At 44.5% G+C, this 25,075-nt stretch overlaps 1 protein-coding gene across 1 annotated transcript in view; it reads right to left on the reverse strand.

Moving 5' to 3' along the window:
• Window positions 1-25,075, reverse strand: part of NME7 (NME/NM23 family member 7) — an 835,246-nt gene that overhangs the window by 567,773 nt on the left and 242,398 nt on the right. Inside the window, exon 2 of the mRNA XM_086934088.1 lies at window positions 11,103-11,210. Coding sequence (XP_086790214.1) covers window positions 11,103-11,210 — 108 coding nt within the window. The remainder of the gene's footprint in view (window positions 1-11,102; window positions 11,211-25,075) is intronic.

The raw sequence follows: 25,075 nt of genomic DNA on the forward strand, positions 1-25,075 counted from the left end.
TAATACCCAAAAACGCACGTACTTCTCTCTGTGTCGTAGGCACACTCATTTTCGCAATAGCTTGAATTCTCTCTGGGGTCAATTTCCTTCCCTCCTTCGATAAGAGGTGACCTAAGTAGGTTACTTCTTGTCGACAATATTGCAACTTGGAGAGAGAAACTTTGTGATGACAATCAGACAAGTGGCATAGTAACGACAAAGTGGCTTCCCTACAAATATCTTCAGTATCAGAGGCCACTAGCAAATCATCAACGTATTGAATAAGGGCTGCACCATCAGGTAAAACCAACAGTTCAAGTTGTGTCTTCAAAGCTTGACTATAAATCGATGGACTCTCGCAATAGCCTTGAGGAGCGCGCTTAAAGCGGAAACTGCGTCCTCCTAAAGAGAATCCAAAGATATCCCTACTCTCTATGGCAATCGGGATGCTGAAGAAAGCATTCTTCAAGTCAATCACCGAAAACCATGTAGCTGTAGCCGGAATCAGAGTCAACAAGGCAGTAATATCAGGCACAACAGGAAATTGTGGAACAACAATCTTGTTCACTTCACGAAGATCGATGACAAACCTATATACAGGAGGCTGTGAATAATCAGTTCTCTTCAGAACAGGCAAAACAGGACTATTGCACACATTACCTCTTGTTTTCTCAATGACACCCTTGTCGATCAGATCATAAATAATCGCTAAAAGTGCACGCTCAACATCACTCGAGATTCGATACTGTGGAATGCGCGGTAACTTAGCATTCGCCTTCAGCGTCACAACCTATGGGGGAATCTCTAAAAGACCTACATCATTTGGACCAGTAGCCCACAATGAATCTGGTAAAGAAGACAATTCAGATGGAAGACTATCTTTCGATATATACATCAGAGAGATCACTCTCTCACCCAAAGTAAGATGAACTCCTGACGGAGAACAATACAGTGTCGCATACAATCTCTTCAATAAATCCAAACCCAACAGATTCTCATTACAACCTGTAGTCAAAAGAAGGGGTGCTTCAATCTTACACGGTCCAACAGAAAGAGACAATGGAGCAGAAATCGGATTCGTAACGGGGGCGCCAGAAAAACCTACAGACACATTATCAAAGCCAGACAAAGGTGCGCCAGGGAGTTTAGAGTGCATAATAGAACTCTTTGTAGCACCAGTATCTAGCAGAAAAGGTTCTGACACACCTGATGCAATCACCTCAACATAGGGTCCACTCTGATCTACTGGAAATGAAACAACTCCCTCTCTTTGTCCAGGGCTGTCCTAACAATCATTACCATTTACTTCATCACCTTCAACATAGTAATCATCCATGTAGTACTGTGCTGCCCTACCAGACGAACCTTGCTGCTGATCAAAACTATTCATCGAGTTCTGTGGAGGCAAAGGACGTACCTCTAAGCACTTGCTGAGCACCTCTACCTCGTACACCAGAAACACAATTTGTACGCTGTAACAGAACCGGACAACTATTCGTAAAATGACCCTCTTCTTTGCAATATGCGCACTGATTAGGCCCATACGGGAAACACTGTTGAGAAGACTTGTTTCTTTGCGAGTTTCTCGAATATTGCTGAGGTTGTTGATAATCACGCTGACTATTAGTACAGGGTGGATAAGCTTGTTGTAGAAGAACTTTAGTCTTCAATTCCTTAGTCTTCTTATCCGCTTTCTCTAACTCATCTTTGCGCCTATTTTCATAGTACTGGGCCGTAGCTAAAATCTGTGCTGACGTGGAAACAGCCCAAGCACTCTCGGAATCCTTCACAACTCGGTAAGCAAATTATGCACAAATTTGTCAACGAACAATCTCTGGCCACCCTCGGTAGCCATATCCTGACCACTATGATCTACAAAAGTTTCTTCAAACCGCGTGAAGAAATCAGACACAGTCTCGTCTTTCTTCTGCTTACATGCAGACAACTTGTCCCAATTAACACGCACTTCTGGCATCAAAGTCTTCATGAAATTAATAATCCTACTAGGGAGTTGAGCAATTAGTTCTTCAGGCTTAGCACCTCCAACTTGTCTATCATTCGCAGCAACAATGTTAACCCATGTATCACCCAATTCATTATCATGATCCGTATGTCGAATCACATTCCAGATAGGCTGTGGAACAACATTGCCAAACAACATGTCTATGTCTGCTAAAGTCATGACGCACGAATCCACAGTTTGAGTGAGCTCTTTATAATATCCCGCCGGATTTTTGCGCGGATCAGGTAAAGTCTGCCTAATCGCTAAAACTTCAACACGCTTCCAAGGAACATGTACCCATACTTGCTGAAATTGCGCAGGCACAGTACAATACCTAATCCAGCATCAGCCTGTACTGCTTCCTTCCATACCGGAGGAACCTCACCAATCGGATATTGACGCGCTTTTCTCCTAACCGACGAATCAGGCTCAAACAACCGCTCAGAAGGAGCATTATTACGAAACGACAACAACGTCGCAATTGCTCTCTCAATGTCAAGAAGACTCACAATCGTCCCTTTCGCAAACTCGGAACGCACTCGATATAATTCTTCAGGCGTTTTTACCCACTTCGTCCATCCATTGTTCATGGAGGAACACACACATCATTTCAAAAACGTACCGTTGCTTTGGTGCTTTCCATTGCCGGAAAACATCCATAATACCCTCAAGATCATACTGGGAAGTGTACGTAACCCATCTACGTGCCATGTGATCCAAAACTACGCGCTCATCTGTGTCAGGCAATTGACTACGTGATTGTCTATCCTCATTAACTGGAGACATACCCAATTGTCCCAACAAAGGAGTCAGAAAACCAGAAAAAGCAGCAGTCATTCGCTGCCTAGTAGAAGGAGAAGATGGAAGAATAAGAGAAGACAGAACAATAGTAGAAGAATCCAGAGTCGGAGAAGAAGGAGTATTAGAAACAGGCGTAGGAGTAACAGACAAAGGGGGAGGCAAAGTTGGCGGCCACTGAGGAGGCTGCGCCAAAGGAACAGTAGCCAACAGAAGAGGAGCTGGCTGTGGAGGAATTACGGGCGGCACAACAATCGGATGTTGCACAGCCACAACTGGTGGCGGTGGTGCCGTAGCACTCTGTGCATAAGGGGCTGGCGAACTCAATAGATGCGACACCAAAGGATCTTTCGCAAGATCTTTCTTTTCTTCCTGCTCTTTAGGCAGCAAAACTGGGTAGCATCTATCTACCGCTAACTTCTTCGCTCTAAGCATCTGTTCGCTCTCTTGCTCTTCCTCATTATCCCTAAACGCAACAGCAGGTTGTACCATTGACATACCTCGTTCTCGTTTATTCTTCTTCGCTAATTTAATTTCTTTCTGTTTGGCTTCTTTGCACCATATGCGGAAAAGAGTCAAACATTGCCGGCCGGGCTTTCTTCTTGAACAGCTTCGCTTCGAGATTATCTAAAATCTCACTTTCAAAACTACCGTAACGGGGCCACTGTAGGACACCGTCTTTTCTCCTATACTTTACCCAGATCTCATTATAGCCAATAGGACCTACACCATGCTTCACGTATAATTCGTATGTAGGAGTTCCAATTGGAGGAACCGGACACGAATCCTCTAACCAGGAATCCTTAGAACAACCACAACCAAATATCTTTCCAAGTCTGCTAAGACCAGGCATCTTGCTCACTAGTCTAGCTTCAAACAACAAGGGAAATCTCAAAACGATAGTCTCGCGAATACACAAGTCCCTTGGCTTTGGGGCCTGCAGTTACCAAATAAAAGCGATCCACTAAAGGGATACCAAAACAAACTAAGGACTAGGAGACGCTCCACTCATACTTAACTAAAATGTCGATGGCGTCACCAGAAGACCCGTCAATTGTCTCGCTCTACAAACGTCTAAGGCTCCAAGACAGGGCGACAGTCAGGGCAGCAGTCCTTCGTAGCTGTCGGAAAGCGGGAAACCTCGCAGCAAAGACTTTCGGACCGCGCCGACATACAGGCGTCGATGAAGTGGTAGGCCTTCCTCCAGAATTTTCACACGAAGCTCCTCACGATCTTCGGGCTTGGACCGGTACCGCTGAAGTCGCCCCACTGTGGGGAGGCCAACTGAAGGACCGGGTTTTAAAACCCAGCGGTGTCAGGGAGAACGCCCGATGCCTTAGAGTTCCCCTGCCTTGGCAAAAAGAGACACGGGATACTTCTTGATGACGTCAAAGACCAAAGCTTATTGGCTGCAACCAGGAACAGAGACCTACGAAGCACACACGGGTGGTTCGCTAGAGACTGCACAAATTCAATGAGCGGAGCATGGTCTTTTATGCCAAAAATCAAGCCTCAGGCAACATTCAAAATTAGCATTGAGTTCATACAAATTGACCAATGACAGTGTGACAATTTAAAAGTAGCGTATGACGACAATTCTACTTTCCGTTGTCCAGCCCACCAGAAATGACCAAGCACAATCCAACATTCCTGTTCGAACGGGCCGGGCAAACCCATCATAAAACTCTCAACCCAAATCAGTGATTATGTCGTAAAGGAAGGAACAGAAACAGATTGGAAGCAAGATAGAAAGGTGGGAGCAGTGTACCATAAACTCGGGCATGCCCTGCTCTTTGATCTTTATCTGACCAGCTGCTTAACAAGGAACTGGCTCAGTGAGGTCAGCCTCGGGCAAGGAGTCAGTTCGGCCAGGTCATTCAGAAGTCAGCTAAGGCATACCTGTCTCAAGGACTCGTTCGGCCGCAGTCATGGCCTATGTGAGGGCAACCACTCAAAATGGCTGCCGCACACAAAATGGAACCGGAAGGTTCGAACGAAATCCCCAAATACGTAGTGTTCTCATAGATCGATTCATGCGAAAACACTCGTACACGCTACACTCGTCATTTGCGGTCTGCTGACACCAAAATCGTCTATTTCCGACGACATTTATTAAACGGGTTCAGAACCACCGAACCAGACCCACAAACTCACGGAACTACAACCGCCTCAATGGCTTTGTGCAACATTCTGTAAATTGCAGTTGGTTTATCGTGTGGGGGGGGGGGGGGGGGTATTCCTTTTAGTTTGCCAGCCAAATGGGAGTCTGGTGTTATAAGCAGAGAGTGCTTGGATGACCTTGTTTGCACCGTGCTGGTCATCATGTGTGAGGTCTGTGAGTGTTGAGACTTACAACAGTTGCTACTGGGCTGGCTTTACAAACTCGAATGAGGTACAAAACCCACTGTAAAAACCAGTCAAAACCTCACTGGTTAGCCAAACACCACAAGCCTACGACACCCCCTAGTTGCAGGCCCACAAACAATCTGGAACAACCCCCCTATTTGTTTAGTCACAAAAAAGCCACCCTTTTCACGAACCCACCAGATTCCTGAGCTTGGCAGCCAAGCCTCTGCCAGCCCCTGACGGCCACAGATGGCCCGCCCTTTGCCCAGGCTTAGCCCGGCGCAACCTGCGTGCGTCCCGCGAAGCGGGGGCTCCCAGCTGTTTTTTAGTGCCACCGGGCGCCGGAGGAACGTAGGCGGCGTCCTGGCCGCAAGTACTGCCGGGAATTGTAGTCCCTGGGTGGGCGGGAGAGGTCAGGAGCAGCAACACAGGTGGCCCGATAGTCCAGGCCGAAACTCCGTGGTTGCAGCAGCGGCGTCCTGCAAGGGTGAGTGCCCCCTGAACGTTTGCCAAGTTCCCCGCTTCACCGAGGCTCCCAGCTGTTTTTGAGCGCCACCGGGCACCGGAGCAACGTAGGCGGCGTCCTGGCTGCAAGTACTGCCGGGAATTGTAGTCCCTGGGTGGGCGGGAGAGGTCAGGAGCAGCAACACAGGTGGCCCGATAGTCCGGGCGGTAACTCCGCGGTTGCGGCAGCGGCGTCCTGCAAGGGTGAGTGCCCCCTGAACGTTTGCCAAGTCCCCCCTGCTCTATTCTTTTGTTCTGAGTCACAATACTCCTGTGTCAGAAGTTGGCATAGTTCTCTTTTTTTTCACTCTTACCCCACCAACAGGTGCCTTTATCTTAAGGGGTACAACAACATAGTCTCTTTTAAAATACACCTGCATCTTTACAAATTCACCTGATATGTCTTAATGTAGTTTCTTTTATCATACTGAAGCAGCTTCCATGCTTCATGAGTCTGCATCTCCCAGTTTGGCTCCAAATTGACAAACATTAGAGAACGATCAAACTCCACAGCACCGGGCCCTTTGGTGACATTTGTGCTGGAAGGGCAAATAGGTGGTTTAACATTTTTGGTTGGCTGTAGCTCTGTGGCTTATGTTCCTTCTAACGTCTCACAGTGTCCTTTATCTTCCAACAGAGGTCTCTCGTACACGATATGTGTGCCCTGTACAATCTGTGTTCCCATTCTGAGTCAGCTCTTAGTGGTACAGTTTTGGGCTGGGCTTCTCCAATTGGGCTCCGATTTAGGGGATCTTCAATCCTAATGATTCTCACCGCACCTTTTGGTCTTTTGCACCTTAGTATGGTTATTAGTAATATCGATCTCTCTTTTGCTCTTATATTATGTGCTTGAAATTCTTTCAGTTAATTAGAAGCTGTTGAATCAAGATGGGTAATGTCGCCCGGGTGGATATATGCTTGATTTTCTACTCACGTAATGGCAAGCTTGGTTCTGCAGTTTGTACCATGTATGCCCATTTTCAGGTTTCTCTTACAATTTAATATTAGTCATTGGATTTCATGCAGGACTTCTCATAACAGCCAGAATGACTGTGCATTCTCATTTGTTGGAGATTCAGCTACTACCCTTTTCAAGATCATCCTTCTATTTACTAATGCCACAATGACGGACATTTCCTGAAGGTTTGTTATTTGCAGCTCTAGTTTAGAAGACTGCCACCTTGGCATCCCAGTCATTGGATCCAGTGTCCTAGAATTTACTTCACCAATGATAGAATATTTGTTCCAGAGGAATTTATGTTTTGAGTTTCATGTATTCTGTTGTCTTCAATAATTCCTGAGAAGGCCATCTGCAGGGTCTTGGGGGAAAGCGAGGACAAGAGAAAGGCAGTGTCTTCCTCAATGAGGTACAACATGTTGTTAGTACTGCTTGCTAGATAGGACACTTCACTCAAGCTTAATATTGGCTATCTACTGCTTAGCTAACCAGAGCTGTTACATTCTGAAGTTATGTGGTCTCCTACAGTGGCATGGCCAAGTGGCACAAAGAAAATCAAGGGTAGGTTGGCAGGCTCCTCAAATAACTCTAAAGGACAGCAGTCACAGGGCTTATGTCTGCTGCAGTCGACTACTCGAGTGGCTTTTTTGTTCCATAGCAGCTGAATTAGCCTGCTTGTTTTTCTTTATTTACAGCTGCTGATTATTCCCCTAAAGTGATTTGGGTGTATAATGGCATTAGACTCTTGTTTTCTCCACCCAGTAGTCCTACTGTGAGTATAATTTCACCATAAGTTGGTTATGTAGGTTTATCTCCTTACTGTAGCTGAGCTGGAGTGTCTCCTTCCCCCACTATTCTGGCTTGTTTCACTTCAGAATCTTCCACTGTCATTGGCTCTTTCTTTTCTATGGCTATAAGGTTGTATTTCCTGGATTTTATGATAGTTTGCAAAGCCTGCAACCTTGGTGTCCTCATCCTTGAAGCTACTTAGAACTACCATGTAAACAGTAACCAATAGAGTACAGAGAACAGTGACAGAGCAAGGAGAATATAAGTAGCAGCAATTGGAATGTTGATAAAAGGTTAGTTGAAACGGTTCTCAGGACTCAAAGAGTTGGATGGAAGACTATTAATACATTTGTTAGAAATTCTCTACTTGACTAAGCCCTGAGGCTCGTATTTACTGCCGCCCCTTCTTCGCTCTACTAGACAGAACAGAGATCATCAGCAGTTCCCCGGTAACATGTCCCTAGCCACATACTGTTGGTCATCTTGCTTGTAATGCTTTCCGTTGTGCTGAAGTGAACTGCGCTTGACTTTGGGTGGGTGGTCAGTTCAACTCGACTCTACTCCAGATCAACTGCAGGCCACATCAATCACCTTTTTGCTCGGCTCACGAAAACGGCTCTCTCCCAGCTTGACAAGGTGCCCCTCATACTGAACCATAGAGACAATGGGAAGCAGGAAAAACGCAGCAGACGCTACAGAGCAAGTGAGAGAGCAAACATGTTTAGCCACTTCCATGGTCACTGACGGCAGGGCATGGTTGCAATGCGATATGTGTATTCAAGCTTAGCCAAACAAGGAAGAGGAGCAAAGTCGCTTTGCCACTGTTCACCCCTTGGAAGTCACTGTATAGAGCGCTGTTTACACATTGGCTAGCTCTTTGATGTTTTTGTCTATACTTTCTACTAAACTCAACAGCTGACTTATTGGTCTGCGAGAAAGCTGGTCCTCTAATAAACAAGAAGACAGCAACCATATTCTTTGTCAAACCACTTCCACATCAATCACAGGGTGAGGAGGTAGACCCGGGTAACTGGAACATCTAAAAGGAGCCGAGGAGTTATGGAAGCCCCAGACGTAATGCTAGGCCTGGCGCTCCTTCTCACATTCCAACCAGGACTGCCAGCAAAAATTTCTGATTTGACACTGTAAATTCACCAAATGGAATCTGACTAATGATTAAATTTCCTGGGCCAGATGCAACCAAGAAGCCGGATGATCTCTCAGCACTGGAAGAAGCAATGGAAGGGCCAGTTTAAAAAAAGATCAAAAGGATCAACAAACATTTTGCACAGAAACCAATAAAAGCCACAAGGAACATCAGGAAACAATCAGAAACATTTCATGTCTTTGCTGGAAAACAGGAGAGGATGGAAAAAAATACTTGAAATTCCCATCACCTGTGCCTTTTTGTAGTAGAAAAGACGATTCCTTCCTGATATTGATGAGCAGAAGTTATGGGGAATTAAGCGACTTGTTGATGTGTGTTACTTGTAGCCAATCAGATCTCTTGCTTCTTAATACATTTTATGCCACACCAGTGAAAATAAACACAAAAATAACCGTTCACGCTTTTAGAGCAGTGGCAATGTTGACATTCCTTGTTGTCACAATAACCTAATATAAATAGCTTGTGAAATCACTGGTCTGCGATTCTGTGTTGCAATCACTTTAACTACAAAAGCACTTGGCCTGCATTCACAAAACAATGTCATGTAATTCTATGTTAGAGCACGGGTTTAAGCCCAAGTGGTCTACCTCTGGTTAAATACCTTTCTTTCTTTCCAATAACTAAGAGAGCAAGATGTGGAGGAAGGTCTTTTCTTACAATGTAGCTAGACTCTGGAACACCCTGCCCCTGCATCTTCGCTTGGAGTCTCGTCATCTCCCTTTTCGAAAACTTCTTAAAACATGGTTATTTCAAAATCCCACCCTATAATCTCTCAGACCTTCCCCTGTTCTGTAAACAGCGCTGGGATGCCTTACGGTAGCTATGCGCTTAATAAATGCTGAATAATAATAACTACATATGAAGAATGTATATAACCTTTCCCCTGTAGTTTTTATTTCACATGACATTTACCCTGGGGATTTTAGCACGAAGGTAGAGGTAAATGGGAGATAGGGGTAATTTTAGGGCTACAGAGTGAGTTGAGGTAATGGGGTAGGGGTGATTTTATGGTTATGGGTAGGCATGGGTCAGAGCTATTTTAGGGTTAGGGGGTCGGAAGTGGCAGAGGGAGGTAAGGGGTGATTTTGGGGTTAAGGTATGGGTAGAGGCAAAGAGAGGTGTGGATGATTTTAGGGTTAAGGGGTGGATAGAGGGAAATGGGTCTGTTAGGGTTGAGGGGCATGTAAAGGGAGGTTTTACATCAAAAGTGCTTTGGAGAGGTTCCCTTCCCAAAACAGAACAAAAAGGGGAAAATTGGTGGAGTTGCTTCCCAAGCACAGACCACATCAAAGGTTGAGCTTGGGGCGGGATACCCCCGAAAACAGTCCAAAAAGGGGTGGTTCGGAGGAGTTACCCTGCCCCCCAAAAAAACACAAAGCGGGTAGGTTGGGGGGTGGGGGGGATAATATTTCAGACTTTACAATGAGGGGTAAAGACATGCGTTGTAAAGCCCTGCATGGTATTACAACGCATTGTAAAGGTCAACATGTTGTAATAGCCACAGGGTAATGGCATGCGTGTGTTGTAATAACTAATATTCCATATGAAAGGGCAGCATGGATTACACAATGCACTGAGATCCACTGACAGTAACATACTACTTATTACCACTGTTGAGAAGTGAGGGCACCATGACCCACTGGAAGAGTGACCTTTTAACCTCTCATAAGTCCATCCTAAATTCTTGCAGAACATCAGAGTGTAATAAATCCTGAAGGCGACTCCTGAAATGGGGGGGTTGTTATTTGCACTCCATTGCTAGCAGACAAGGCAAGTTAAACAAGCCTGTGTTTGGAAGCGTACAATCCTCGCAATGGATGGGTCTAAAGTGAGATGAGGGGCTTACATATTTCTCAAGAGAATTTGATACAAAAGGGATTTCTTAAGTTCAGTGTCTGGCAGTGATTGCAGATGAACTTTATAAAGCCGATTTTCATTTCTTAAGTCAACAGTTTCAGTTTCAGATCAAGGCCTTTGGTTTGTTATCTTCAGTTCTGCAGGGCCACCTATAAACCTGGAACAGTCTTGTCTTTTATAAAGGTCTCCACGGGTTCAAGAGTAAACCGGTATTGTTATACGAGATGAATATTACGTAATAATGTTCGACGGGCACAGTGTGATTGCAACTGTACCCAATGAAAAGTTGTGTAAACTGCCAGTAACCTAACACAATCAATTGCGTCTGGCCAAGAACATACATTGGCAGATAGTTTGAAAGGAAGGCTAGACCTCTCAGCCACAACAACTGCTGCAGAATCTGCCTCTGTGGTGCAACGGGGGGAGCCAGAGAGTCCCAGACGACTATTTCACACAGAACATTATCCAAGAACCAGAGTTGCATTGGTCACATTCTGGCATAGTGTGTGCAAGGAGTAAGATGCGCCCATAATTGGGGACAACAAAAAAATATGAATTAAGCAGAGGAAAAAAACTGAAATTTTCCGAAATGTATGAATTAAGCGGAGAGAAAAAACTGAAATTTCCCCAAATGTATGAAATAAGCAGAGGAAAAAAAACAGACATTTTCCTAAATACTAATAGTTCATAAAAGAACTTACCATTTCAACTGACCCATCTTTCGTATAATAAAGCAGCTGGTAGCGGCGAATTAGAGCAGCATTTGGGTCATACCATTCAGCAATGAAAGCGCATCGGTCTTCCTCACTCTGAAAAACAGTATCATAGATAATGAGCAAAACGTAATATATGGTAGCCAAGCGGCAACATCAAATTCAGCTTATGAGAAAAAGACAGGTTTATATTTATGAAAAGTTTTTTAGCATCAAAACGTGCAGGGCTGTTGACTACATCTGGAGAATAAGCAGACAAGGAGACCCACTCAACACTTAACTGAGTTAGTCTGAGCCTCTAGGTGTCCACCATTAAAAAAAAATATGAAAGGAGTGTGTCATGATGTAATTGCAAACATTATTAGTCTTTGTGAGGCAAGCCTCCCTATTCGTGACCACATAAATGCTGAAGTACGCAAAAGGCTAGAAGGCATCTAGAGTCCTATTATGCAATAAGCCACTTTCGGCTCAGTGCACCTGTTGGGATCTTTTCCTGGCCACAGGATGGTTAGTGGTACTGGGAAATGTCCATTTGAGTACTCTTGTTCATTAGCTGCTCCTGATTTCTCAACAGGATTGTAGGTGGAAGTTCTACAAGGATGGTTCCAACTGTTCTGAGCACAAGATTACCAACCTTGTCCAAGAGGACAGATCTCTTGGATCCGGTTTGTAAAGGGATACCCTAGCATTCCTATATTTAGTAATGTATCGATTCCCAAAGGTGAGCAAGGTGAATCAAAGATCTTATTCAACTATCCTCTTGCTATAGGTCCAGGTGCTACAAGCCAGTAGCGCAGCTATCCTGGGTGCAGTGCAGGTCCACCAGCAGCCACAGTCCTTAGGTGCCACAGGCACATCATCTAAATCATGGGTACTCACAAACTTTCTCTCTGGGCCAAATTTACAGTGTGGTTTGTGTCCGAGGGCCGCACTGTGTGGGGGAGGGGTCAGTAGTGGAGGGGGCGGGGCTAGAGCAACAAAAAAAACTGTGACCGTGAGGTTGAACACAGGTCCCTGCAGCGGACGCCTTCGTCCCTGAGCCACCAGACCCAGCACATACACATCTCTCTCTCTCTCTCTCTCTCTATCTTTCTCTCTCTATCTCTCTCTGTCTCCCTCCCTCTATCTCCCTCTATCTCTCTCCTTCTCTCCCTTTGTCTCCCTTACTCTGTCTCACTCTCCCTCACTCTGTCTCCCTCACTCTCCCTCACTCTGTCTTCCTTTCCCTCCCTTTCCCTCCCTTTCTCTCCCTTTCCCTCCCTCCCTTTCTCTCCCTTCCCTCCCTTTCCCTCTCTCCCTTTCCCTCCCTCCCTTGCTCTCCCTTTCCCTCTCTCCCTTTCCCTCCCTTTCCCTCTCTCCCTTTCCCTCCCTCCCTCCCCCTTTCCCTCCCTCACTCTCCCTTTCTCTCCCTTTCCCTCCCTCCCTCTCCATTTCCCTTCCTTTCCCTCCCACCCTTTCTCTCTCTCCCTTACCCTTTCTCTCCCTCCCTTACCCTCCCTCTCTCTCCCTTTCCCTAGCTCTCTCTCCCTTTCCCTCCCTACCTGTCCCTTTCCCTCCCTCTCTTCCTTTCCCTCCCTCCCTTTCTCTCCCTTTCCCTCCCTTTCTCTCCCTCTCACTTTCTCTCCCTCCCTCTCACTTTCTCTCTCTTTCCCTCCCTCCATCTCCCTTTCCCTCCCTCCCTTCCCTCCCTCCCTTTCTCTCCCTTTCCCTCCCTTTCTCTCCCTCTCACTTTCTCTCCCTCCCTCTCACTTTCTCTCCCTTTCCCTCCCTCCCTCTCCCTTTCCCTCCCTCCCTCTCCCTTTCCCTCCCTCCCTTTCCTCCCTCCCTTTCTCTCCCTCCCTTTCCCTCACTCTCTCTCCCTTTCCCTCCCTCCCTTTCTCTCTCCTTCCCTCCCTCCCTCCCTCTCCCTTTCTCTCCCTCCCTTTCTCTACCTTTCCCTCCCTCCCTCTCCCTCTGTCATCTCACCCTGCCTGTGTGTGCCCGGGATGAGACAGCTTCCCCAGCGCAAACACACAGCCGCACCCGAGCACGTCACAGGTCTTGAAAAGACCATTTCCATGTTAATGAGGCTTTGTTGTATGTCACCATTTGCCCCTGGAGCTCCGCTCTATCACTGGTCGTCCGGCCCCCACAGAGCAGCCGAGTCACTCAGACTCGTGCTGCGGCAACCGGCAGTGTTGGCAGTGTTTGCAGTGGCATTGTAAAACACGGGTACGATGTCTGAAAGGTCCGCGAGCCGCCAAGGAAGGCTTGCCGGGACGCTGGCGGCCCGCGGGCTGTACTATGAGTACCCATGATCTAAATCAACCAAAGTAGGGGAGGAAGAAGAAACTCGGAGGGTTGGTTCCTCTTCCCAGAGCTTGTTATGATCACAGTAGAAACAACCCTTGTCAAAATCTCAAAATCTACATCCCTTTTACTAGGAAGGGAACCCAAATGTTGGTTTAAAATGATTCCGACCCTCTAGGAGCTACTAGTGGCATGCTTCATCATCCAGTCCTTACCCAGGTACCTTGCGTATCTGGCGGGTTCTACCTTGAGCTTTAAGGGAGCACTTTGTTGGGCAAGGGGATCCATGATTTTCTTTAATTTCCTGTGGGATACTCCAAACTTGTTTTAAGTTTAGGTCCTTTGGCAAAGTTAAAAGTGAAAGCGACGCTCTGAAAGTGTAACTGCTCCAGTGTCTACATGTTTCAGCCACCTAATCCTCCCATGAGGATTGTGTGGCTTTTCTAAGACAAATCTCAGATCCTTACTGTCTCACTCTTTTCCATATTATAACACCACTTTTTCTGGGCATGAATTACACTCGCACAGATTGCACTGGTATAGATCGTATGAAAAATGTGTCTTATTATCATCCTTATTGTCTGTCCTGTGCCCAATAGGGCACAAGAGTTGGGTGGGCCTTGTAGTCACACATTGGTCAAAGGTCACCATCCTCAATTCATCCACTCATGTACTCCAGCTGAAGTGTTTGTGAGATGAACAAATGCACAGAAAATCAGTTAATGATATTAAGATTATCATTAGCAGGCTAAGGTTTATGTGCAAATGTTTGCTACGTTTATAATAAGTACAGTTACATGTGAATGTTTGCTGAGGACTGCTACATATTATTTAAACCAAAGAACGTGAACCTATTTTGACTACTTTTTACTTACCTTTATGTTATTGCTTCACCTCCATGGGTGTGACTGTAGAGTTGACCTTGTTTCCTTGAAGTTTGTCCTAAATTTGGACCCTTTGCCTTGAATGTTTACAATTACTGCCCAGAATTTGCCTCCATACTAGTTGGTCACCCTGGTCGATCATGACATTCTCTTGGGAAGGCTGAAATAAATGACGGGTCACTATGGAGTGGATTCAATCCTTCCTCAATAACCGCAGCAAACACATCCGAGATTAGATCAGTGGAACTGTCCTCATGAATGTTGACATGTGGTATCCCACATGGAGCATCTCTAGTCTGACTACTGTAAATGTCTATGTGCACCCCTGAGAGCAACAGCTTTTTAAAAAATGTTCATTCGTTTTCTGCACAATATAAATGGTGCAGTTGATGCATTATATCTTATGTCCAAATATACACATGTATGGAACCAGCAAGCCGCACAGAGGGGCCAGAATAATGGGCAGCACGTTCAAACAACTACCCCATTAACCATATTTAGCAACCATTCCATATCATGTTGCCACCTAATACAGTTAATGGGGGCAGGGCATTTGGTATGTAAAATAGAGCATACATCAGCACACTCCACATCCTAATGTAGTTTCACATCAGACCTGCTTCTCAGCAAATTAATCCTCTCAGTAACCATTCACTCCAGCACATCTTAATACTACATGGTCATTGAGGGGTCAGCAGTGTGGGGCCTATACACTAGGCCAGCAGGAGACATAGATCCACAAGTTGTTACCTTCTCCTTAAGCAGTATTCAATGCAAACCCAACATGCAGCGATTAACACAGCATTCAGTGGTTGCCCCAGCAACATCATACAACTGAGTCACCACTCCATTCAGAATACACCGGCCACTGGACACAGCAAGACAAGAATCTTCCAATTTCCCTTGCGATCTGGATCAGGAGTCTAAAGGGAGAAACATTATGTGCTGTATAGCTGGGGTGAGATACTATGCTCACCTTCTTGTTCAGCATCAAGAGAACTACCAACACTCAAATCCTGTGTCAACAGGAAAGCAGACGTCTGATCTTGCCAACAACATGACATAACTGGACCATGTGTTTAATTGCATGAAGTAGAGTTTCCTCTGAGTAACTGGTGTCAAGGCTGAGCTTCTAGTACTGGAAGAAGTAGTCAACAACCAGCTGCCATTCCAAAACCAGAAAGCCTCCATCAGCCACATTGAAAGTAACGAACCTGAGAGTTCTCATCAACTCTGAACATTCATTTGCTCCTAGGTTAACACAGTGATTAAGTGCCAAGCTACTGCTTTCGCTAATCTGCGAAATCCTTCCTCTACTCCAAAGTTCCTACTGGTTGGAGCTGTAATGAGCCTTGGGGTGGCACATCAGCCCTACTACAACGTCATCTAATTTGGGTTTATTTTATTTATTTATAAAGTCTTATATAGCGCGAACGTGACCCACAAGGGCATCAGAGCACTTTACAATAGAAGAATAACCGTGGTAGAGGTAATCAACAAAAACATAATGTCAATTTGTCATACCAGAGATATAAATGAAAAGTATATACATATAAGAGGTAAAAGACCAGCAATAGCATCTGTAGAACAACGTACATTAGACATTATGAAGTCAGCCAATCAAATTCCTAGAACAATTAAAGGTAGATATATAAAAGTGAGAGAGCTGAAACAGATCTACATCCATCGAAAACATTAATCAGCAACAATTGTGGGGGATGTGATGAAAAGATATACAGTCAAATACAACCCATACTTAAATTTAGGATATGAATTTGTTCATTAGTAGACTTTTTACTTCCTTTTTTAATACAGTAAGGGAGGTGATTCCATGCACTGGGGAGGTAGAGAGTTCCAAACCTTTGGAGCAATCCCTGAGAAAGCTCTACAGCCTGTTCTCTTCTTCCGGAAGGATTGGGGTTTTAGAAGTAGAGTACCCGCACTTCGTAGTTGTCTGCAGCCTCCAGATTTTTCCAACTTTAGTGCCAAGTAGCTGGGTGTATTGTTGTGAATTGCTTTGTGCGTCATGCACGGCACTTTAAGGTGTATTCTTGCTTCATACGGCAACCAGTTCGGTGCTTTCAAGGTTGGTGAGATGTGGCTGTTTCTTTTGGTTCCTGATACCAGTCTGGCAGCAGCTTTCAGAGCTGCTCTCAGTGGTGTAAGCCTGTATTTAGGGAGACCAGAGAGAGTGGTGCTTCCGTAGTCTAATCTAGGAAGTTCAAGAGCTTGTAGAACAACTTTTAAGTCAGCCTGAGGGAGGAAGGGTTTAAGTTTCCTTAGTATACTCATTTTGTGATTAGCTCCCTTGGTGGCCGTAGAGATGTGCGACTGCATATTCAAATGTTTGACAATGGTGACACCTAGGGATTTCCCCGAGTCTATGATGTGGGGGACACAGTCAAAGCAGGTTAGGTGTTTTAACCAGAGGTCTATCTTTGGAGTTTAGTTTGTTGGTGAGATGAGAATGAATTCAGTTTTTTTGGTATTCAGCATCAGATGGTTGTTGGTGAGCCAGCTTTGTATCATCCATAATATGCGTGAGTGCAGATTCTGTGCTGTGTCCACTTCAGAAGCCCGATTGGTGACTGTCTAAGAGGTTGAAGTTCTCAATGTGATAACATAATTGTATTTGAACACATTTCTGCAATAGTTTAGCCAAGGTGGGGATATTGGTTATAGGACTGTAGTTGTTAGGATCAGATGGAGAAGCGTCAGCCTTCTTTAGAATAGGAGTGACCCTTCCTATTTTAAGACAGTCCGGAATGACACCTTGAGCCAGGGAGGCGTTTACAATTTTAGACCATAATGGTAGTATAGGAGTCTTTAAGATCTTGAAAAGGGCAGGTGGCAAGGGATCCGAGAAATTATTGGAAGGGTTGATTGCTTGGAGAGTGTTGTAGATAGTTTGTTGAGATATTGGTGCGAAGGTGTGCCAGGAGGCGTTGTTTTTTGCAACTTCCCTTGGGTTGATAAAATTAGAATGAGCTTCAAATAAACCACCCGGTTTGGGGTTTAGTGTCATAGGTTGGCAGGGGGTCCATTTTGATTGGATGTCTAGCTCAATAGCTCTAGTCTTTTCATGGAAGAAATTGGCAAGCTCATCACATGAAGGAGTGGCCAGGTCATTTAATTCACTGTAGTTAGTTGTATTGCAAGATTGTTGCTTGATAATTTCAAAGAGTTTTTTTTGTCGGTTACTTGCTAGGTTCAGCTGAGTTCGGAAAAAGTCTGCCTTCGCCTTAAGAATCTTCCTATTGTACAAATTCCTTAATTTTCTGAGATGTTCCAGGTTGGGAGAGGTAGGAGTCGATTTCCAAAGACGTTTAGCAGCTCTAAGCTGTCTACGTTCCAAGTTCAGGTCTTCATTGAACCAAGGCTTGGAAATCTTAGTGGAGACATTTTTTTCCTGTGGAGTCCAGAGTTTCAAGTATCTTGTCACTGTAGAAGGATGTAAGGTCATGTACATCAGTTATGTCCGTTGTGAGGGTCAGAGCGGAGTTGCACTCGTTTACTAAGGAGATGGGCTTGATATTTTGTAGATTCCGTTTCCATTGCTTTAACTTTGATGGTTCACCCCTTTTATGCATAACTTCAGTATTGATAGAGAAGAGGATGCAGTGATGATCAGACCAATCGCAGGGTGTGATGGATTCCAGTAGAATGATGTTAGCTTTTGCAATGATGAGGTCCAGAGTCTCTCCCTTGTTATGCGTTGGGCTGTCACAGAATTGCGATAATTCCTGCTCTGATATAAATTCTTTAAAACAGCCAACAATATGATCATTTGCATTATTCCAATGAAGGTTGAAATCACCTAAGAAAATATGAGGAGCTAGGGAGTTTTCCCTAACTCCCCTAACTCCTTCCCCCCAAAAGAAATACCTTGAAACCTGACATGATCCCATCCTCCGATTGGTCATCACTATATCCATTCCCTTTTTCCCATAAACTTTTGGAGAAGAAAAAAAGGATAGATGTGACTCTGCAACCTTTCATCTTTCCCAAATATCTTCCTGATACAATATTAAAATACATTGCACCTTACCAGCCAATTTATGTTTGCCACTCTCTAGGTCTTCCCTCTGCCTTCTATATTATCCCAAGTGCCTATATGGTCCCACCATGTGTCACACAGTATCACAGAGTCAGCTGTTGAAGAGGTGAAAACAAACTGTGAGCACCAAGGGTGGGTATAGAGTAGGTTTACAGCTCGTGTATGGTGGTGCTGCCCACTAGATGAGCAGGTGGGTGTCTGTCAATCAATCAATCAATAAATGTTTATAAAGTGCGGAAAATCATCTGTGAAGGTCTTGAGGAGCTGGAAATATTGACTTCTGCCTGGTGCTTTGATCTTTCAAACATCCAGGTCTTTAGTTCTTTCCTGACTTGCTGGAGGGACGGTGCAGTCCTGAGGTGTGGGGGGAGGTTGTTCATGCCTTGACTGACAGCTGCGTGGAGCGTCCTCCGCTGTTGGTTAAGCGGATCCATGGAGTGTCTGTGAGGGAGAGGGAAGCAGATCGTATGTGTCTGGTTAGCAGGTGGAAGATCAGGCGTTTGTTGATGTATGGTGTCTGTCACCTCCGCTGGAGATCAGCAGCAGCTCATAAGATTTTTTTTTGCATTATTGAGTAATGTAGAAGTGGAAATAGGTCAGTGTCTGGCATAACATCCAACCCCCCACCCCCCCACCCCAGACGGTGAAAACATTTTGAAAGTAGGCAGTTCTCCAAATGTCATGCTCTCCATCTCAAGCAGACAGCAAGGTCTGTACTGGCAGCAGCCCTACGATAGACTCGGTCAGCACATAGAACCCCCCCGCCTCCCTTGGTTCTCCACAACGCTCATATTCCAACCATCTACTCCAACCCATCCACTGTCACCACTGCTGAGTCTGCAGAGACCTGTGGGAGTTGGGTGAGCGACCCACCACCACAGCACTAAAAGGGATCTACTGGAGTACCTAAAGTGATCACTTCAGAGAATCAGTCATTACTGTGCGTGTGCAACCTATAAAGGAATCGATAAAGTAAACAAATCTACCTGCAAGCATTCAGCTATTACCACATAATGCCATGAACTAGAAGAATTAATGCCCAAAAAACCAAGTCATAGAAGTGGCAACAAACAGTACAATGCTAGCTACATCTACAAGATCAGAACACATTATTTGAACAACATAAAACACACAGTTCTTAAAAAAAAAAAAGAATACCGGCTAATTGCAAACTGGCAACGAATTTTCAATTATGAAAATCTCTTCCAGTTGCCCCCTCACAGTGCAGATGGCACTGCGAGGAGGCACTCCATCTGCAAAAACAAAGTATTTTCGTGAAAATAACATTTACAGCACCCAAAGCAGTTTAAAGATGATCGGGATGTTCTGTGCCAAATTTAAATGACAGTTATGGTGCAACTCAGACGACAAGCATAAGACGACACATGATGTACTTTGAACATACTCTTTGTGAACGAGTTCTGCTATAAACCAGCTGATTCCAATTGATTCCTTGCCGCCCATCCACGGTCGCATTCATGTTTTTAACCGTGTACATTTGTATTTCAGCATTTCTCTGCCACTGCCTGATACTGACTCACGAGTGGCATTTTAAGATTACAAGAGACCTCTGCAAATGGAAAACTGGGCCTCAGAGAGTGGCAAGGAGAACGGAGGGGATGCTAATGTTTTCATATAATCTCCCTTTCTTGATTTTATGACTTCCGAGAGAGAGTGGGTAGCTAGGTTGCATGAGCCCTAATGCAAGGAAGGCCAGTGGGAGCCTCGTTCCTCTGTCACTGCACCTGATGCACCAACCAAGAACAACAGGAGAGAAAGGGTTTAGATGTTCACTCTTACACCCCTTTTCTTACTATTATTAAACAACAAAAGAGTGACAAATCAATAAAGGACAGCCTTGTGGAAAAACACCAAGTGTCTAGAAAGGAAAGAAGAAGGAGAAAAACTCAGAGGGGAGGGACAATACAAAAGAAGTTTTTAAGAACCCTCACTCACCAACCTAGTGGTGACATGCTTCATCACTGGGTTCCCACTGGAAAGACCTAATGTCTTTCCAGTGTGTTTCAACGCCTGTTTACAGCGGAGCTGGTTTTGTGTGTGTTGAGGGTGTTTTGTGAAGCCAAATCAAGCTAAGTGAGTGCAAAGAAAATAGAAAAAATTAAAAAAGTGCAAGTCCGTGACTTTCAAATATTTTATTACTAGTCCGGTTTGCACTGGTTAAAAACAAGGGTGAATGGACCATAGGTCTGGCCTCAATTATGGGAGACCCCTAGTCCATATAAGTGAATTTGGTCGACATGTTTCTGCTTATGACGAGCCCGAGTCGCTCAGCTTTCTTCAGGACCTTAATAGTGTGATCCTCCGGTGGTGTACACGCCCTAAGGTGCACCCTGCCGTGAGGAAATTGTGTAAAAAATTGGAAATATTGTCTTATTTCAAAAAAGTATGTTTATACTTAAAGCCGTTTTAGACCCACGTAGCAATTTTGCTGGAGTCGTGTACCTGTGGGGAAGAAAGATTTCAGTAATTAGAGAGAAATATCCCCAATAGATACAGTATTGCAACTGATCATTATTGTTGTGTCCCATCACCCAAACAAGAGAAACACCTATCTAGTTAAGTAATCATGATAAGTGTTTTATAGACTTGGTCGCATTACGTTAGTAGGTATAAGGTATCATACCAGCCTCTACCAAATTGTAAGCGTTACTGTGTCCCAAGTATTATGCGACAACATTTTTTTTCAACTCTGAAAATTGCATAGAAGGGTCTAAATGTAGTGTGTCTTCAAGACTCATGAGACAACATTTAAGCCCAACATCTCACTATTTGACAGTGAGTGAAATAGAAGTTAACAATGACTGCAATTCATCAAGCTACACTAATCACATCTTACGCTAAAAACGGAATATTCACACACTCCGTGGTTTAGAAAGGTTTCAAACCGCATTAACAACAGAACAAAGTAGAACAAAAGGTCCCGCTTTAAACTTACAGGAGGTACATCGATACAGAACCTCATGGGCACATAACGCGGTGTGAGGTAATCTTCACGCTGCAAACTATGCAAACGGAAGAAACAAACAAACCGGAATGTATTGAGTATGTACCACCCGAAATCCACATAGGGTCAAAAAAGACGTTTTTAAGTATGGGCGTCCTACCATGAATCCCCGGTTACTTACATTTCTGCAACCGACTCCCCTCTCTGCAACTAATCAAGCATAAGGACAATGAACCAACTGAAGTGACCAAAAATGATACACCGTTCAGACTCAAATCTAATTTTATGAAACCCGCTCATCTTGTACCTCCTGAAGTTCTGGCTTTCGAGCAGGCTGTTTTACATGAAGTAGAAGCACTCTCCTGTCCGCCTGTTTACAAAAACTTGAGAGCAATTGAATATCAAGCTATACAATCATTGAAAGAAAATGATAATATAGTGATTAAAAGTGCTGACAAGGGCGGGGGAATAGTGCTGCAGGATAAACAAGCCTATGACACCGAATGCAAACGGCTATTGAGCAATGCAAATAACTATGCTGTTCTAAATGAAGACCCAACTGACAATCTTCGGGATGAGATCCTAGAATTAGTCTCACAAGCTGAGTTTGATGGATGGATTTCGAAGCAAGAAGCCGACTTTTTAACATCATCCCCTGGCAGACTACCATATTTCTACACTCTGCCGAAAACACATAAGAACGTCCACCCTCCACCTGGACGCCCGAACGTTTCGGGGATTGGTTCACTATTGGAACCCTTTCGCAATATTGCGATTTCTTCCTGAAGCCTTTAATCCAATCCACTGAGACTTACATCAAGGATACCAAAAGCCTTCTAGCCTTGCTTAAGACTGTTGAGATACCCGATGAACCCATACTCCTAGTCACCATGGACATTGAGAGCCTTTATACCTGTATACCACAGGATGATACCATCAAGGTAGTGGCAGATGCTCTTGACCAGGCCCCCTGGGACTTCACAGTTCCAAGGGGATTCGTGGTGGACTGCGCCACCCTCGCCTTAAAAAGGAATTATTTCGAGTACGAAAATCAAATTTTCCTGCAAACAACCGGGACATCTATGGGCAGCACTTTTGCCCCTTCGGTGGCAGGACTGTATGTGTACAGTTTTGAGAAAAAACATATCCTGACGCCCACCAATCCATTTTCCACCAACATCGTTCTGTGGCAACGCTACATCGATGATATTCTGATGCTGTGGCAAGGAGATGAAGCCTCCTTACAACCCTTCCTCATTTGGCTGAATACCTGTGATCAACATTTGAGGTTTACATCTGAATACGCCAGAGAAAGTGTCACTTTCTTAGACATCACGATCAACAAGAATGAACATCTTCTCAAGACCCAAACTTACTACAAACCAACAACCAAGAATAATCTCTTGTTGTTCAGCAGTTTTCACCCTCGCCCTCTAAGGGAGAATCTCCCCTACAGGCAGTATCTTCACCTGAGGCGCAATTGCAGTGAGCTGAACACCTACAAAAAACAAGCTGATGACCTGACGGGGAAGTTACTAAACAGAGGTTACCCGAGGGAAATACTACAAAAAAGTCGGAAGAGGGCGACTAATCAGAACAGAGACGCACTCTTGGAGACATACCCAAAGAACATCGAGGAAATCCCTCTAACATGTGTAACCACGTACAACAGCTTGTCTAATGTAGTGAGTCGCAGCATTCAAAAGAATTGGAGGATCGTGACGAGCAACCAACTTAACTGGGAAAAACCCCTCTTTTCTTACAAAAGAGCTACCAGTTTAAAGGACTCTTTAGTCCATACTCGTCCCAAGAAGACACAGAACAAACAGGAATCCACCATACTATCCTCTTGGAGATTGCCACCTGTAGCGGGGCACTTTCCATGTGGCGATTGTAGCATCTGCCATTTAACCACCCATACCAAATATTTGAACTTGGAACCAGGCAAGCAATGGGAACAACAAAGCCATACCAACTGCAATACCAGCAATGTCATATATTTGATCATCTGCACATGCGGCTTAAATTACGTTGGTATGACCACAAGACGTGTGAAGCTCAAAATCTGTGAACATCGCAGTAATATTCGATGCAAACGGAGTACCACCAAGCTGACTGCCCATTTTATAGAAAAGAATCACACACCGAACGACATGCGGTGGACTGTTGTGGAACAGGTCTTGGGTGATGAGAAGATGCTTTTTGAAAAGGAGCAACGGTGGATCCATCGATTATCTAGCCACCGCTCAGGCCTCAATGATGACATTCCGTGGGGACTGGTCTTACGACGCTGACAAACCCCACTAAAAAGTACTGTATGGGCCCCTTAAGTAACACTAATATGAAACATAGGTTCTGGAATTCACCACACTAATTCCTAACAGAATTACGGAAACACCTTTACATAGAGGGACTCCTAAACCATAATACAGTCACACAGATCAATAGGGATCCTGGAACACATATAGTGATCCCTGTGCTCTGATATAATACACTTAGAACAAAGCTTAATATATCTACATTTCAATATAACCTAATTCAGCAATAATGATCAAGGAGTGTACATAGCGCTCTCCAGGCTCAAACAAATCAGATTCAAATTACTTACCCAACAATACAGAGAAAATTAGCTCAGATCTGGGTGAAAATGTTCTGTCTGAGAGACCGGTCACGCTATACTCAACACCTTCTGAAAGTTGTTAGGGGATCCCCACTATCTGATGCACGCTCTGCCCCTCATAAAAAAGTGTGTATAACGATAAAACAGCTGTCCCAGGCTGAGCCCTACTGTGTGTGAAAGGTAATGAAATCCGAGAATGACAGCGACTCGGTTTACAACCAACTTTGCATTCCTAAATACCTTCGGAATATACTTCTAAATACATTTGAGACGGCTCACACGCCTGTAATTGCACATGTCTCCTTTAAAAATCCAGCACTCTGTTTTGATAGACCACGTGACCTTCGAAGTCACGTGGTACAACCAGGAAGAACTAATAGCAAGAACACCGACGTCTCGGCGTTCAGTCCGGGCCGCGGTGGTGCTTGATTAGGTGCAGAGAGGGGAGTCGGTTGCAGAAATGTAAGTAACCGGGGATTCATGGTAGGACGCCCATACTTAAAAACGTCTTTTTTGACCCTATGTGGATTTCGGGTGGTACATAATCAATACATTCCGGTTTGTTTGTTTCTTCCGTTTGCATAGTTTGCAGCGTGAAGATTACCCCACACCGCGTTATGTGCCCATGAGGTTCTGGATCGATGTACCTCCTGTAAGTTTAAAGCGGGACCTTTTGTTCTACTTTGTTCTATTGTTCATGCGGTTTGAAACCTTTCTAAACCAAGGAGTGTGTGAATATTCCGTTTTTAGCGTAAGATGTGATTAGTGTAGCTTGATGAATTGCAGTCATTGTTAACTTCTATTTCACTCACTGTCAAATAGTGAAATGTTGGGCTTAAATGTTGTCTCATGAGTCTTGAAGACACACTACATTTAGACCCTTCTATGTAATTTTCAGAGTTGAAAAAAATGTTGTCGCATAATACTTGGGACACAGTAACGCTTACAATTTGGTAGAGGCTGGTATGATACCTTATACCTACTAATGTAATGCGACCAAGGCTATAAAACACTTATCATGATTAGTTAACTAGATAGGTGTTTCTCCTGTTTGGGTGATGGGACACAACAATAATGATCAGTTGCAATACTGTATCTATTGGGGATATTTCTCTCTAATTACTGAAATCTTTCTTCCCCACAGGT

Source organism: Lissotriton vulgaris, chromosome 8 (assembly GCF_964263255.1).
Source record: "Lissotriton vulgaris chromosome 8, aLisVul1.2, whole genome shotgun sequence".
In the NCBI taxonomy this organism is placed as follows: Eukaryota; Metazoa; Chordata; class Amphibia; order Caudata; family Salamandridae; genus Lissotriton; species Lissotriton vulgaris.